The sequence below is a fragment of the Saccostrea echinata genome, unplaced genomic scaffold (genome assembly GCF_033153115.1).
Source record: "Saccostrea echinata isolate AGI-Se365-2 ecotype Australia unplaced genomic scaffold, CSIRO_AGI_Sech_v1 ptg000097l, whole genome shotgun sequence".
In the NCBI taxonomy this organism is placed as follows: Eukaryota; Metazoa; Mollusca; class Bivalvia; order Ostreida; family Ostreidae; genus Saccostrea; species Saccostrea echinata.
The window spans coordinates 113,602-131,869 of record NW_026889846.1 but is presented as its reverse complement, the minus strand read 5'-3'; the positions used below and the strand labels follow the sequence as shown (position 1 = coordinate 131,869).

The 18,268-nt window shown below is 31.5% G+C and overlaps 1 protein-coding gene and 2 long non-coding RNA genes across 3 annotated transcripts; 1 reads left to right on the top strand and 2 right to left on the bottom strand.

Moving 5' to 3' along the window:
* Positions 1-1,406: 1,406 nt before the first annotated feature.
* LOC133177190 (uncharacterized) lies at positions 1,407-10,475 on the bottom strand. Its single transcript, XM_061312276.1, has 8 exons — positions 10,409-10,475; positions 8,995-9,723; positions 6,386-6,640; positions 6,163-6,249; positions 5,924-6,037; positions 5,365-5,562; positions 3,439-3,537; positions 1,407-3,342 (listed from the first exon to the last, which is right to left on the bottom strand). Exons 1-8 carry the CDS (start codon positions 10,466-10,468, stop codon positions 3,214-3,216), a joined length of 1,671 nt encoding a protein of 556 aa, XP_061168260.1. The 5' UTR covers positions 10,469-10,475; the 3' UTR covers positions 1,407-3,213.
* Positions 7,759-8,549, bottom strand: LOC133177191 (uncharacterized). The gene is made up of 2 exons (XR_009719634.1): positions 8,479-8,549; positions 7,759-8,223 (listed from the first exon to the last, which is right to left on the bottom strand). It is a non-coding gene; the product is annotated as an uncharacterized LOC133177191 (long non-coding RNA).
* A 4,083-nt stretch (positions 10,476-14,558) lies between the features above and the next one.
* LOC133177195 (uncharacterized) lies at positions 14,559-17,325 on the top strand. Its single transcript, XR_009719637.1, has 3 exons — positions 14,559-14,747; positions 16,041-16,146; positions 16,831-17,325. It is a non-coding gene; the product is annotated as an uncharacterized LOC133177195 (long non-coding RNA).
* Positions 17,326-18,268: the final 943 nt, after the last annotated feature.

Here is an 18,268-nt window from a genome sequence, read left to right as displayed (position 1 = left end):
TTCTGGGAAGGTATCTCCTAATCCACCCATAATACTGCCGAGATTTGGCCATTTCTGACAGATGGTCTGTTCTTGTTATAAAAAATTACTTGCATAATAAGAAATATAAGACGAAAAAATCTCTTAGTTTCTGTGAACAGATCGCTACAAAGCATGTCAGGAGACCGCCTGGATCACGTGGATCACGTGATTCGCGCAGGGCAGAACAATGGCAGATGTGCATTAAAATCGACGAGGACTACTTTAAAAATTAATGAGCATTGAAACCTCATTTTATTTCTTTTAAGGAAGTAATTCAATTTGATCACCCCTCGTAAGTTCGGTAAGAATACGGTAGTAAAATCAGATATTAATTGAAACGCTGCTGCCCACTTCAAAAGTGAAAAAAAAAAATAGTATTGAAATTACGTATAACTTAAGATACAAAAATATCAAAAACCATGTGCTGACGGGAAAACAACCAATATATGCAATGATAAACGTCTAGCGAATCCGCAACGTCTGTTCGCTCAAAGATTTTTTCTTTTGCTGTCCTGCTTTTGCGCTGATAAAATATTCCTTCTAAACAGGAACTGTAAACCATTTGTAATTATTGTTAGAAATAACTTAATGTCTTTTGTGTTTATCTGAGAAAATAGTGTGATTATAACACCTATAAGGGATGTCTTATCAATTTTGGAAGGCTATTTTTCAAATAAATAAGACACACAAATTTGGAGGTCCACGATTTTATGAATTAGTGACTCTAAAATTTTACGGTTTCGCTTATTTTCGTCATTATAATTTCTTACAATAAACACAACCAGAAAACAATTACATGCAGCGTTTTTGTTCTTTTCCTTTCATTGCATTTATTTTCTGGTAATTCACATGTACATTTGAGGAGGAAAAATGTGAAAAAGTCTTTGCAGTTTCATGTTCTCTTTTTGTTATTTATATTCAATGCCAAGTCATAAACAGTAGAAGCTAATATCAAATAATACTTTTAAAACATTTCCTAAAATCACAAAAAATAACCATTTCACTCGCTCGAGAATTTAATGGTATCTCTGTCTGTAGAACAAGAACATATTAAAAATTCTCTATAATTTCACACGTATCTAAATTAAATTTTTATTATATTTATATCAAAAGTATAAAAATAGATAATATTTTTGATTTTACAACGAGCATACAGGCATACAGAAACATCTTGAATATATATCCGGAAAACAACAAACTTTCGAACGTATTTATTTATACAACTAAAGCAAAAATTGTTTCTTTAACATACAATCACACAATCAAGCCAGCTGTCAAGTAATTTTCAAACAGTATTTTCAAAATATACAGATTTCGTAATATATTTCTTTTCTTAAAAACAAATATTTCTTTTATTTTACAAAGTATATTGAAGATCTAGCTTGGGTATTTTCTAAATAAATACTTTTCAATGATATGTTTGTTTTTTTAAGCTGGAAGTTTATTGAATGATATGGTGGTATATATAATCTAGAAGATATAGAAATAAGGCTGTAAAGTACTACATTTGTACAACGTTTTAATATTTCAGACGTTAATCTAATAATTCAAAGAGAAAACTAAGGTGGTTTACCACTTAATTATTTAAAAAATTGCCCAGCAATGATTAAGTCTATAAAGAAATATATGGAGATAGCGATCGGTATTCAAACTCAAAATCCATTCAAACAATACAAATCAGGTGCAGAGCAAACACGGACCTCTAAAACATCAGGATGGGATCAGATCCATGGAGGAGTGAGCATCCCCTGCCGACCGGTCACACCCGCCATGAGCTCCTTGTCATGATTGGGAAGTAACGGAAAAATCCGTTGACAATTCAGTGTGTAAATAATGGTTTAACAACTGCTATGAAAAACATGTCAGCATTTGACTTAATGATAGACTGTACTTGCTGACAATGTCATTGTTTCGACAATAGAACTTACGAAATGATGACTTTAAACGAGACTCTTGACATTCTTGTTTTATCAACTTGTTTGTCAATAACTTACCTCGATTTAGAAATTGTTCATACGTAAAGCATACTCTTGTGTATCGAATCAATTGAGAGATATAAGCCCCATATGCAGGTGATAAGGATATATTGCTGCATAAGTAAGGGAAGTTGACGATTGATATGTTAAAGTCATCACGTTTATCATAAAAATTTGTTGTTAGATTACCATTAAAGTTTTATTTTTCTTTTAAAATATCCAAATATGCAACAAATGTATCAGACTCCGTGGTATCTTTTATTTCAAGCTCACTAGGATATATCGTATTGACATATTTCTAAACACTTTATTAGTTATACTTTCCTCTCAAATTTTCATTCAAGACGTTTATTTAGGGTTTTCTTATTACCTAAGATGCTATACTAATGATTCTAATGAAGGAGACACTACTATACATCAGCCAAAATTTGTGAGGTAAAGACCCATTTTCTATCTGTAATACATTAGTATCGAAGGATTTGATCGGTCTCTGCTCCTATTTTGTAATGTTTAATGGACATTTGAGCTTGAATACTGTTCGTTATCTCTAAACATTTCATATATTCTGACCAATCTACTACAATATGCCACATTATAGTTCATTGCACAAACATCAAATTCAAGTTTGCTCAATAAAGATAATTATAGTTCATAGATTTAAGATCCCCATTCCATTAATCAAGTCACTGTAATTGTTACAAAATTAGTATCCATCCTGGCTGATTAAACTTTTTTATACTTTCACTAATAAGCTTACTATTAAAAGTTAATTAATTATGATATGATTGCAATATAATTCCCTTCCTCATTAATATACTAGTAAAAGCATATGCATTCCAATTGCAAAAAATATTTATTCTAAATCTTACTGATTTACATACAGGTGAAAAAAGCATTTATTTAAAAAAAATGTATGCATTTGCTGATTCCTTTCCTGACCATTTACCACCATGAATTCAATATGCTTTGAATAAAATTTTCGTCACAAAACTGTAAATACGGCCTTATCACAGTCAAATTTAAAACATATTGTAAAATGTAGTTATTATACCTAACATGCTATTGCAAATATGAAATACATCTGAATTTATTGTATTTGATTGCTTTTCAATTGTTTTCCGCTTAATTTTAAATATTACCATCCAAAAATTGTTTTGAAATTCCAGTTCAAACATGATACGTTTAATAATGTAGGCATATTTTATATGTTTCTAACTTAACCGTTTGAAACTATTTTTCCAATCGACATCTTGTTTTCGGTATATGTCTGTAAGTGATTTTTTTTTCTTTTCTTGCCATCAAAGCGTATCAAAACTGTCACAATACTAAGGACAAATGCAGCAAGCTAAAAAGAAAAAGTACAATAATTTATAAAAGTATCTTTTGAGAAAAAAAAAGACATTTATCATGGTAATTTGAATTTCAGATGGAAATTTATTACCTTACTTATCCCCAGTGTAAAAACATAGGTACATAGGGCATCGAGTTCACATTCTTGCATGCCATCATCACTTAATGATTTTATTCGGATGAAACAGCTCTAAATTAAAAAAATATTATTTATTTACACAATCATCTACACATTTTTATGTGTATCGTTCTCAACCATAAAGTAAAATTTCCATTACACATTAAGTTCTAGTATTTTCAAAAACCACTGTTTTCTCATGAAAAATGTTTCTTTCATTTTTGTTGTCATACTTCCTACACATCCCAAGAGTCTTGGCTCAAATGAAGTATGCATGCTCCTCCTACCCCAGCCAAAGTGTGGCGGAGGTCCTTAAACATTTCCATTTCACTTTTGAAAGGACAATTATACCGTGAACAAGCATTACAGTAGCTAAAGTATATAACCTATGGAGTTATATACCAGTAACCGTTTAAAATGTATAAATAAACATTCCATTAAAATATACTAATGGATAACTTTATTTCATCTTTGAACCTTCCAGGGTTAGGGGCTTTACCAATGTCTGTGATTGGAAACTTTGTGCTTTGATTTGTGATTACTGTGAACTTTGATTGGCACATTTGATGATTAAGTGATTTTACAAGTCGTGTCCTTTGACTTTGACGGCAATTGTTGTGCTGCACTTATATCAAAGGTATCAAAGGTTCTGCTGTTATCCTTGCTTCTATCTCTATTTATACTATAGTAAGTGCTTTATATCAAGTATGCAATTTTTAAAGGCTTCATGATCCTATCGATGACAATGCTTATGTAATAAAAGAATGAACATTTTATCAAGCGATTTGTGATGTTTTCTTTCACCGCGTTTGGATGGGATAGGAATTGTAACAAATCATGGCTTATCGGGGACTGAAGATGTGCAAGAAAGAAAGTTTAATGTAGCAATATGTATAAACATGTATAATCGACACATGTGGACCGATATTAAGTAATCTGAATCGAAAAGAACATAAGTTAAAATACAAGAACAATGGATTGATTAAAGTGTAAACATTTTCAGAAATAATATCTAAAAAAAAATTCCAACTTTCATTCTTCGAATTATTAGAAAATTTGAATGCATCTATAAGAGATGTACTTTTGATATAAGCAATATGATCAATCTCCAAAAAATATTTTAACGAAGAAACAGAATGTAATGTTTCTATAGGTAGTTTGAAAGAAAGTTTTCTAATGATTTAATTTGATGATCTCATGAATTGCGGTATCAGAGATAAAGAAGATGAGGGTAGGGGCTTAAAAAAAAACTATTTGAATGCTAACGGTTTCGATGTTTCAAGTGAACATAGTTCTTTAATTGAGGCGATATTTTACCAGTATACAAGAAATTTTCAGTTATATATTTGATTACGATGACAATATTGGTGACCCAATGCGACCAGGAAAATTGCCTCCTCAATTCATTATTGATTCATCTGGGGTTAAGAAAGGGTATCATGTATCAACTTTACAGTCTTTTTTCTCAAAGAGAAAACATTTAAGGCTTTTTTTATCATTTCAATAAAAGGAATATTTTATCTTGAAATTATGAAAAAAAAATGTGGAAGTACATTTTTAACCTGTTTATTTACCCTCATAACACTGCATAAGAGTGAAAAAAGAACATGTATGTCGACATTGAGTAATACTCAATTATAAACACAGGACAAAGGTCACAGTTAAGATCACGAGGTCAATAATCGGACATTTTGTAGAAATGTTTGTTTAACTAATTTATGTGCGAAAATAATTTCAAAGATTGAGACATGATAAAGGGGCTACATTAAAAATAAAATTAATATCAATATAAAGATTACATAGAGAATATCTTATTAAAACAGTACAATGTTTATTAACTCTATGTAATAGAGAGAGGACAAAAAAATCTCCTTTAGATCACAAAGATGTTCTATTTACCTCCTTATAAGTTCCGGCAGTGACGGTGGCATGACAACTATCAGGTGCATTCATGTAGTCATCTTCAGTGACATCTCTACAACAGGTTTTTGGAATCTGTGAATTCGTCTGTTGACAAGATCCGGATGTTGTACACCAGGGGGTCGTATCAAAGTCATTTGTTGTGCTCGTTACTTGCTTTACAGCACAACAGTCGTACTAGAATTAATTTCATACAGACAATGCAAGTCGTTGATTAAAAATGAATGGATTTAAAATGTTAAGGATCACCAAGAGTCATTTTTTAAAATATATATTTGAATGATTTTTTTTTAAAAAGTGGATAAGATTGACCATGTTGATTACCTGATTGTACAAAAAAAAATCACTTGCCTACATGTATCTGCTTTCCACGCCAATACTTACCTTTGATTATTCTCGATCAAAATCAACATTGTTCTTATTATAATGAGAACAAAGAGATACTAATTTCTAAGATACGTCTTTTTTAAAACATTTAATGATCCTTCAAACCTTTGTCTTTCACAAGATGACATACTCCTCCTTTGCAGTGTTTTACCTTAATAAAGAAGGAGTTCCAACTGTTTGATATAACATCACTGCTGTTGAGAATATCAGATCTGTAATTTTGTTGAAGCGATTCTAACATATCCTTCCTTAATTTATGATAATCCTGAAAGTAAAAAGAAAACGACAGAAGCATGATGACAAACCGTACGTGTATGTATTTTTGATCGATTGTAAGCTGGGCTTAAATTGAATTTCGATACATGTATAGAAATGTTATCATGGATGTACCGTAGTTTTTTGAACTGCTTTGATTCTTGAAATAACGAGGTACTCGTTCAAAAGTAGACCACAGAACACAACAGCTACAACAGCAAACTATAAATAAATCAAAAAAAATATAAAAAGAAAATAAAAGGATACAGAATGTTAGACCACGGTATATTATAAAGATTTAGATATTGATTTTACAAGACATACGTATAATATTATTATAACTTAAAAACACTCTTACAAGAGAATACAATGTCATTAATCCCTTTCTTCTGAGTACTGGAAGTGTCAAGCAAAATATCAAACAACCACTCAAAAAGAAGGAGTCCAAAGCTAAAGATGATATTCCAATTCGCAAAATACTTTCCAATTTCCTTTTATCTTCCTCGTATTGGCACGAATAATTGACATCAAGCATCTTCAATGCTTCCCCTCTTTCACAAGGTTTGCTTCTCTTAATCAAATCACTCCAGGAAACCAAAAAAGCAGCAATAACCTAAAAAAAAAAAAGAAGACACAATAATTTTTTTATAACAGGAAATGAAGTCGATTTATTTCATTGATTTATTGATTGTATGTTGTTTTACGTCCCGTTAGAGAATTTTTCACTCATATAGAGATTTCATCATATACCGGCGAAGAGCTTCAAATTTAGACCCTTACTCGGCACTCAGGGCCATTGAGCAGTGAGGGTTCTTTATTGTGCCAACGCCTACCGTGACACGGGGCCTCGCTTTTCAAGGTCTCATCGAAAGGACCCGCAACTTTCACTTCAAAGTGCCGAGCGCTTGGCGAAGGAACCGTTGCTACCTATTTTTATCGACTTAGGCCAGTCGCGGCCGTGATTCAAACACGAGACCTTCCGATCATGGAGCGAGCGCTCTACATACTGATCTACCGAGACGGCACTTATTTCATTGTAACTGACGTTATTCATTAGTATTAGGGTTCTTTTTTTTAATTGTAATTTAAATGAATGTAGATTTTACATAATTCGCATATGGCTCTGTATAAAATGTAAATTTTCATAGCAAACTTGAGTGGAGTGAAATAATATTTTTTCAGAACTACTAATACGGTGAAATAGCTACCGGATATAACAAAGGGAGGCTTGCTCAAATATAAGATGGATTTGCTTTGAACCTCTAAATCATTGATCTACGAAGATTCTCGTACAAAAGAGATTTTTAAGCAAACAAAAATGAAGAAAGTTGTATTCCATGTATATAAAATTAAAATTATTTATCAATGAAAAAAAAATAAATAAAAGAGTTGCAATAAAAAAAAACTTTTGCAAAAAATCTTCCAGAATCATGTTTTATTTTAAAACTGCAATTACAGCTTTTAAAAAAATATAAATTAGATATTTACACTGTAAAAAATGTGTTTAGATGATAGACACATTTCTAAGCACATTCTTGTCACACTTTTTTTAATGCGTTTAAATTTTATACATGTTGAATTTCAATACGCGTAATGGAAAGTGTTTTAAACCTAAATACATACATGTTTAGAGTTTAAACAATTCTAAACACTTAGATTCGCGTTTAGAAGCTAAACACTTCAATGTATTAAACAAGGATCTGCAAAAAAACCAAAAATATAACAGGTGTGTCCGTTTTAAGTTTTATTTACTTTTAAACATCATATTAAAATGATAAAAAAAAAAAGGCCTAACACACAGTAAAGTGTTCTCACGCAGTCACGGAATCATTGTTCTGTGGAATTCCTTTTACTTGTGAATGGTTTCCATTGTTTGTTACAAAGTCTTTTAGAAAATTTGACATATAAAACTAACTGGCATCTAAAGAGTTAGTAACATCCAAGTTGTTGAATTGTCTGCATTTTGTACCAGTAGCACAATACAAAGTAAATATACATGTACATGTAAAAGACTCCAGCTATGGTGTGCTTCTTGCAGTGTGATGCAATACGGATCACTATTTCAAATCCGTCGTGTTGTAAACAAAGCAGCAGAGTATCTGGATAATCTTGAAGGTATTTTCTACGGCAGTATAACTCACATCCATTATCAGAAATGAATTTTGTTCTTTCTCTCGGCTATCCAAATAAGTTAACCTGTAAGAAAGGACGTACGTTGCATTTAAGTAAAAGTATGTCCTCACTGAACATGCTGAAGTTTTACATTAATTACTAAGCATATAATAAAAATGTTTAAATAAATATTATTGCAACTATAGATGCAATATTTACTCTCATTATTCATGTTAATGAATACATGATATAACACCGAAAGACATCCTTGATATAAAATGCAACGTTATTTACTTTGCTCATCATGTTTATTTAATATAAAAACAAAAGTATACATACCCTGCAACAATAACAATTAGCCTTTCACATGTTTTTCACTATTTCTGCGGTGGTTGGCACTCAAGTTCTCATTAGCTTTCTTGAAAACATCGTTTACTGTTTTGTTGTTATTTTCTTTGTTTCGACAACCGCGCTTATTAACGTTCAAATATGTATCATTTCCGGGAAGATAACTCTGCACTTTACCGAATTTAAAACAAAAACATGTTCAATATCTAAACGCGTATAGATATGAAATACATTTAGACATAAGTGTTTTGTTGTTAAACACAATATCAAACACGTTTAGATCTAAACACGTAATAGAAGTGTTTATTTCCTAAGCACATTTTTTACAGTGTACCATCTGTATTCCTTGTACAATCATTAAAGCGGCATTTGCTATCATGTCAACCTTTATAAAAAGTAAACTTAGTTAAAGCATGCTACCCCTTTCAGAATATATTTTACGTTTGTATTAAGGGAAAGTAAATAAAGTCATATTATCATATTAAACATTGAAGTGATAAGACTTACATCTCCTTGCTCTAGTATGATTTTCTTTAGCTCATCAATTTTTGTATTCTGTTCTTTAATCACTTTCATTAGATCTTCACGAAACCTATTCAGCTCTTCAATGATTTTATTCCGTTCTTCAATTACTTTATCCAGATTTTCAAGCAATCTCTTCTGCTTTTCGATAATTTCATTTTGTTCTTGCTCTTTAATATTTTCCCCTTGTACTGCAATGTATATTTTGATCTCTTCAATGGATTCCTTTTGCTTTTGGATGCTTTCCTCTAGCTCTTTAACACATCTTTTCTGCTCTCCTATAATTTTCTCATGCTTCTCGATGACTTTCTTTTCTTCCTCAATGCGTTTCTCTTCCTTGTTTCTGATCTCCATCTCATTCTCGCCATCACCAGACTTCGTGCTTTTCTTTTTAGTGTCGATTTCTTTTTCTTTTGTGCTTTCCTTTTCATTTTCTATGATATTCCACCGAGGTTCCATTAATGTCTTCTGTTCCTTAATATTTTCCTCATGTTGTTTAATACTTTGCTGTAGCTGTTCAGTTATTTCCTCTTGTTGTGAAATGTTTCTTTCTTGGTCTTTTATGATTTTCTCTAGGTCTTTTATACTTTTCTTTTGCTCTGTAATGCTTTTTTCTTGGTCTTCAATGCTTTTTCTCGATTCTATATTACATTTCCCTTCTTCAGCAATGTTTTCCTTAACATTTTTGCTGTCTGCAGTGTTTTCGTAAATATCCTAATATTAAGTAAATTTAATATTCCTCATTTTAAAAAAAGCTTGGTATCATCGAATTTCCCGTAATCATTTTCAATTGTTTTATTTTTTCATCTTAGTGTATCATGTATAATTTTCAATCACATAATTTCTTGTAATCTAACAATATTTATGAAAACTTGAAAACAAAATGTTTTATGATAAGGCAAAACGTTACAAAATACATTGTAATTTTGAAATTTTGAAATCATTTCAACTATGCTAATATATCCTTATTTATCTAATTTTTATTAGCTTTAATTCCCGGGTACGGACCGCAATCGTTTAGATGCTTCAACAAATGTGATGCACTTAAAAATATTTCATCTGATTCTTTATGCAAGTTTATGCTATCACCAAAGGAATTATTCATGGAGAGAGGTGTTCTGTACGTATTTATCAAGTTTTGATTTTGCGATTAATTTGTGTGGTATTTAAGTGTTACAATCCTTCAGTCATTACAGATGTTCCCTAAACAGTCCCACCCCTTCCGTTCCATAACAGCTTCATTTATTTAGGTAAAACTTTTATATAATAGATCTACAACTTATTTTCCAAAGTATTTGATAGGAATACAACGCCGATGTAGCCGTTTGAGTATTTGCCAGTCAGATTTCAAATATATTTTTTAAAGTGTTTCACATGACATAAAATTAATAATACACACGGTGTCTCCTTTATCTGAGCTATTCCTTTGATCTTTTGGTGGTTCCGATATGCCTTCCATTCCTTCTGCGATATTCTGAAATCTAAAGTTTGTAAAATTGCTTTAAAAACAGAGAGTAAGACCAACATCAATATAACAATTTTAATAAAATGGGAAATTTATTAACAACTTGGCTAAATGCCTTTTTGAACTTCAAAAAGTTAACATTCAAATCTCGGTTGACGTATGTAAATTAAATTGCACAACTAGTTCACATGAAATTATTTGAACCTAATAGAATTTGCCATGCAAAGTCGTTGGTTTCTGTTCCAAATTAGTAAGTTAGGAGAACTTAATTAAAATTTTAGCTGAAAATGAAATTAAAGCTTGAATTTTTTTTAAAGTAATTTTGATAATAATACATGTTGTAGGAAAATTCACCTCCCAATGAGATGAAAGACTTCATCTGAGAGTATTGTGTTCAAAAGAAAGATGTTTCCTCAGAAAAAAAAACTTACGCCCTTATATAAATAAATGTACATGTATTGCATTTAATTTTAAAACATATGTAAGGTTTTATACATTGAAATTCAAAGGAATTAGTTACCAGAAAAAGGCACCTACAGATAAATCTGAAAATATAAGAAGGTAAAGCGATTAAAAAACAAATTCGATGACCTCAGTTTTACCATCGCCAACTTTCCTTATTTTGTAATATCCCACTTTCACCTGCATATGTTTACATCTCACAACTTATTCGATATTTACGAGCATGCTCTGAGTACGATCAATTTTTAAACCTGGACAGGCTTCTAACAGATAAGTTGATGTAACATGGATTTCAACAATCTCCATTAAAGTCAGCATTTCGTAAACTCTATGGTCGTTATAATGACCTTGTTATCATATATTACCTGTCATTAGGTCGTATGTTGGCTGACATGTTCTAAACCATTTGTTAGACTTTTTTTCTTTTTTTAACTGAAATTGACTACAGAATGTTTGGTCTACCTGATCTATACATAGGGATCACGTGTGGGTGAGACCGGGATGCTTACTTCTCCTAGGCATCTGATTTCACCTCTGGAATTCCCAGTGGTCGGTGTTTTATGCCCTTTTCAGATATTTGTACTGTTTATAGATTTTTGAGATTGACCACTGTTCGTTATCTTCACCTTTCTCATTATAAAACTATACATAAATAAAATACATCAAATTCGAATCACTTGAAATTTATGCCCTATGCCTTATCTTTAATATCACTTGCAATCTGTAATAATAATTGTGTATTTTAAATCATATGATAATTCATAAAAAGAATACAAATTTGAGAATAATGTTTAAAAATACCATCAAGGAATTAGCAACACAAGCATTCACTATGTAACATTTAATCTCACTTGACAAAAATGTACCTTTAAAATAAATCCATTAAGTTGAAAATTGAGAGACTCATGATTCAAAATCTTGATTCCTGATTCATATTGTTCCTGCTGTTCTTCATCAGAAAACTATTATGCTTCCTGTCAGTTTGTCTCTATATAATCAATACCCAACTATTTTCGCATAGTGTTCTAAGGATTTATATAGCGTAAGCATACTATGCCGAAATAGTGCACGGCTGTCTTTTCTAGAGAAAATGTAATTAGCACCCACGCTGGGGATCGAACTCACGATCTGGAGAACGTCAGTCCAACGCGTTACCGATTACGCCACAAACACCGCTACTTTACGGAATGTATTTTCAAGTATATAAACGTAGTTTTTATACATTTGTCACAAAACAAGAAATAAATGAATATAATTTCTAAAAGACTGATATTATTGATAAGGATCTTAAAGATAAATTCTCTAACAAATAATCGAATTTATCAGTAACCAAAATTGCAACGTAACATGAACTGGTTCTTCGGAGTCAATAAAACGCTTTTTGATATAACGCTTGATTAAAGAATGTTCAAGAAAATTTTCATTTAGATTTAACGTCTGCAAACAGGTTTGGGATTGAGAATTTAATTAAATTGTCGTATACAAACAACAGTCAGCATAATAATTATAATAGTGTTATTATTTGGATGTACTATGCCGAAATAGTAGTCAGGGTTTGACACATAGTGCACTCGCCTCCGGCTCGTGCACCATGTGTCAAACCCTGAATACTATTTCGGCATAGTACATCCAAATAATAACACTATTATATAAATGTTTTGTTCTTTTATGCAATGAAAAAAGACCCTATATTGTGACCCCATCATTACCTGAGCGGCTTGTGACTTAACCATACTTGAATCTATACAACATTGATAAGTTTCAATGTCAACATGATTAGTATGATTAGGGGGAAGGTTTTCCTATACCATATATACTTCCTTCATAAAAAATGATCATCGATTTTACTGAACACTACTTAGAGTTCATAGTTGGGGCAAAGCTAAATTGCGAATTCGAATATTATTTTGGTTTACTAAATCCCCGATACTTTAAATAGGTTTCTTTTTTCAATATAAAACTCTTATCATTTGGTCTAAACGCATCCAAGGGACCACATAATCTCCACTTGGGGGATGGGGGATGGGGGTGTTTTGCTTCATAAGAATTATGAGTATTCCGTAGCGTTTATTTTAAATTCCCTACATCTCACCATGTACAAACTTACCTATTGTGACCCTTCCTGTCCACTGGTGGCCATGATTTGAACAAATTTTAACTTACACTAACTGAGATTCCTTCGGTTATATTATATGTTCACTTTTGCTAATTTTTTTTTACTATGAAATTGAATTGAATGGCATCTTCATGAATATGCATCGTATATATGCGCTTAATTAGGCTATGAGACTCTAATAAAATAGTACAATATAGAGTAGCGAAAAATTCAAACCTTGAGTATATCTTTGATGCTGTAAAACATGTTAAATGAAAAAATTAGAAATAAATGTGTTTATAGTTTTGTGTGAATTATTGGTGTGTAAATCATTCAGACTTTCATGTAGGCATACTTTTATGACATGCAAGTGCGTTTTGCAAATTATACCTACCTGACAAGTCTTTGATTTACACACCAACTAATCACATAAAACCAGGAAAAAAATCACTAAATTAAAAAAAAAAGGTTAAGATAACGCACAGTGATCTTAAATCCTTAAACAATATTAATCGTGAACAGGACAAATACAGGAACACCTGGAAAAACAGAGAGAAGATTAGGTCCTTAGGAGGATTTAACATCTCCTTTCGACCAGTCACACTAGCAGTAAACCCTCTGTAATGATCAATTAAACAGAATAATTCGTAAGAAAATTAGTGTAAATGCTATGATCTAAGAATTCGTATTGAATATTTCAGTTAAAATTACTTTCTGTCCTTTGTATATCACTCAGTGAAAAATATGGTTAAGACTTGATTGTTGGAGCAGTTATGTAGATTTCCAAGAAAGAGTTAAGGCCCTTACAGACATATTCAATTATAATATTTAACATAAATAGTTTTGGTATAAAACAAACCAAACCTTAATTAAAATTAAAGATTGTAAATTTTCAATCACAGATATTTTTGACAATTCTTTTTTGGACCCCATGAGTTCCATTTTCAAATGTTCTATTAAAAATGCGAAACCTGTGAAATTTTGATCACAGACACTTTGTTTAAGGGTCCTCCACACCCCGTGACTTGTGACGTATATGGAGAAAAAATACTTTTACTTCCGGTTTTATATAGTTTGTGCACTGACGATTTGACTGGCACCGCCTGTAAGAGAGTCTTATAAACGCTTTTGATATAAAGGTTTTGTCAAGGAAGAGTATGTAGTCAACCGAGAGCGACACCCTGATCACAATGAACACATTGAATGATCACGGCGTGACCGAAAGAAGAAAAAATGTCGATTTTTTCCAATAAAAAACAGCAGACGTTTGAGTTTTTGTAGCATAATGATTCGTAAATAACAGGTATATCTACTCGAAAACGTTTAAGTTTACTTATACTTTCAGGCTAATAAATCCATTGCGATATCGTCAACAAGGTCTGTAACAGACTGTTTTGAAAAGTTGATATTATTGCACACTGATTTGTGCGTTTCAATAATGCCTATCTTATTGTGTGTTTATAAATATTGATAAAGTGTGCATTTTATATCTGTCCTGTTCAGTTGTGAATAACGATTACTGGAAAAACACCTACATAACCTTATACATGGGCGCAGACATTTTGGACACCCAAAGTTGTGCGGAGAAGAAAATGCTACACGGCACATGATTGGTCATTAAGAGAAAAGACTTGTTATGTATTTGACAAGTGAAATAAAGGTGGTAAAAATCTCATATCAAGACTTAGGCTTCTTTGAGATATATAGGAGTTACAGGTAAAAATTTGAAGGGAGGGGTGCACTTTGGTTAGAGATTTTCATTTGGTGCTGAACGCACCTAGTTGTAAACAAATGGAATTTGAAAGTAAAAGTGCAACGGCACGGTATATTTTTTCTGGCATGTTTTGTTTTGCAAGATCTCGAACTTCCACGGCAAGAAAGTCATTTGCCCAAAATTGAATATATGAATCAGTGACAGGAGCTCAGCTTTGTATGGAAGTCTATGGGAAAACATTTGGTGGTGTTTGTCCTATAGAGTAGGTATTTATTGCATAGGTTAACATTGATTACAGCCAGAAAATCAATCAATTCCTATATTTTTGGCATTGGGATTATACTTTGGTTAATATTTACTACCTGTGTAGAAATTAGAGGGTTTGGGTAAACTGAGGCCCCCAATGGGGACTCCACATGGTGCAAAACTGCCAAAATTTTGCCCCCTAGCTATCACATTTGCAATGAATGTACATGTAAATAATTTTTAATGAATATTTATGCTGAAATTTACTGGGAATGTTGTAAATAATACAATATTGATATTTATTGGCATCATTAATACACAAAATAGATGAATATCCCCCTCGCAGCTTGAGAAATTCATTTAAATCCATGTGTTTTATGAGTGTAGACATTTGCATAGATTGACTAAACATCTTTCAAATTTGTGTTAATCAGAGTTAATGGAATAATTCTTAACAATATTTGACTGTTTTGTTAACTAAATAGGTTACTTTGTTTTGACATGAGGGGCCTAATCCAGCTGCAAAGCAGATTTCAGTCATCTCATTAGTGCTGGTTTAAAATAAAAGTTGTGCTTTTGGTGTAACTGAGAGGTTACTAGTAGGATATTTTATTAAAATTGCTGTACAATATATTGCAAAAGAAAATACATTGAAAATGCAACAAATGTGCAAAATTATAGGTGAAAAAATTGGTGAAATGTGTTTCTAAATATCCCTCCCCCTTGTCAGATCCCATCTTGATATGCTGTAGAAAAGGGGGGGGGTATATTTGTGCTCTTATGATACTAAAAAATGAAGGAAAAGAATTTTAATGTAGTATATTTGAATAACAAGACTAATTCTTATCTGCAGTAATTTTATTTAAAATTTCTTAAGCATTTTTTTTAATAATTATCTGAGTAAATTCTATTAAAACATTATTTTTTTAAGCTATTACATAACAAATGCTTATAAAAAATTCAAAAGATGGTGTAAATAATAATTGATTATAATATAAACTACTACATGCATGTATCAGTATGTTTTAATAAAATAAAATGTGTTTCAGCTATGCATCATCAAGAAGGAGAAGTTTAATGAACCCTCCCCTCTTACAATGAACAACATATGGACACTCCCAGGATGAACACTTTGCATTCATTAAGAGTTCCCAGGTATGGTTTTCTTAGCAAATCTAGTTAATCTCTTAATATTTAAGTTATTTAGAACTTTTTAAAGATTATTAGAATATAAACTTCCTCAGAACTGCAGTTATTTAAGTATTTTGCTTACAATGGAGCCCTGTATTCAGACAGACAACATGATTTATCTGCCCTTGGCAGTTAATCAATTTAATAATTATGTCAATAATTAGAAATGATATGCAAATAAATATATTTGCCTTTCATGAGAATATACATATTTAACATTTATTACATGGAATTTCCTATAACAATGGCTAAAATGTAGGCCACCCCCTTCAGAATTACAAAATTTTCAGTGAGGGTGTATTTGATTCTCTGATGCCAGCAACCCATTCCTGATATAATTCTTTTTAAATCTGATGTTCTTTTAAATCAAACATAATTCTCTTTCTTTTCATTGATTATTTAACCTACATTAGCTTTTCCTCTATCCATAACTGAGCATTTTCTTACAAAAACCTGCTGATTTTTTTCATTTTTCATTTATACCGGGTACCTGATACCCTTATTGATTAACATGATCTATTTTTGGAGATTATGAGAGATAATAAGAAAAACAAGCAAAACATATGCTAGATTAATCATTTTATTTCAAAATTTTGGAAGAAAAGTGGAAAAATGCTTCAATTTATAGACATTTTTTCTATTTCACAGGTATAGGTCTGATTGACTGGGGTGTGAAATGTAATAGCCAGTGGTGTACTTCAGCTAGGACTGTCAGTCCCTATATTCATGAGGTGAGATAACCAATGGATATGTGTTCTAAATGTACTAAATTGACCACTTTTTACAAGTGTTTTCTATATCTCTATAGGAAAAACACCTACATAACCTTATACATGGGCGCAGACATTTTGGACACCCAAAGTTGTGCGGAGAAGAAAATGCTACACGGCACATGATTGGTCATTAAGAGAAAAGACTTGTTATGTATTTGACAAGTGAAATAAAGGTGGTAAAAATCTCATATCAAGACTTAGGCTTCTTTGAGATATATAGGAGTTACAGGTAAAAATTTGAAGGGAGGGGTGCACTTTGGTTAGAGATTTTCATTTGGTGCTGAACGCACCTAGTTGTAAACAAATGGAATTTGAAAGTAAAAGTGCAACGGCACGGTATATTTTTTCTGGCATGTTTTGTTTTGCAAGATCTCGAACTTCCACGGCAAGAAAGTCATTTGCCCAAAATTGAATATATGAATCAGTGACAGGAGCTCAGCTTTGTATGGAAGTCTATGGGAAAACATTTGGTGGTGTTTGTCCTACTGAGTACATGTATGATGACGAATGCGGAGACTTGCCAAAGTTTTTGAGTCCTGGGTAACAGGAAAGATAACTCTAAAACGGAACTTTGATACCACAGATTTTGAAAATATTTTTTCTAAATCAATTAATTTGATTTTAATTCAATTTTTTGTTGTAATTTATTTCATTAATGTTTTTTCTATGCTATCAGGAGTCTTCCATAATTTTTTTCTCAATGTATTTTAGAGTAAATGAGTTATATTTATTTTTTATAACTTTTATTAATTTTTTTAAAAAATATGTTCACTGATAAAATCAAGTTTTTGTAGTTGTTTTCTGGGCTTAATAATATATTCCAGGAAAACACAAAATTTGTTGTGCTACTTATCAAAACTTCGTGGGGAAAAAATCTTAAAACTTATGAAATTATTTTTTTAAAAATCAGTATAAATTATATTTCAATTCTAGGCCAGTTTTTAAAGGTTGATATGCTTGTTAAAAGTAATGCTCAGAAATATGAGGATATAAGTTGGGTGTGTGGAGGACCCTTAATAGCAGTCTTACGGGACAATTTTTTTTTTACTAAAATTGGTAAAAATTCGACTTCTAAAGCTTCTACCATCGTCTATGGCATTGCATGTACTCTCTACGGATTGATTTATTTTGGGGAAACAAAAGTTTCACTCAATAAGAGTACGTTGGGGCATAAATTTTTGACCCATAGTATAATAATAACGCAAGGTATCCAACTCCGAATTACATGGAGTACCCCCCTTCCCCAGAATCGCACTCATTTACACTTTCAGAGGAAACGCACTGGCAAACTGTTTATACCTATGTCTTCTACG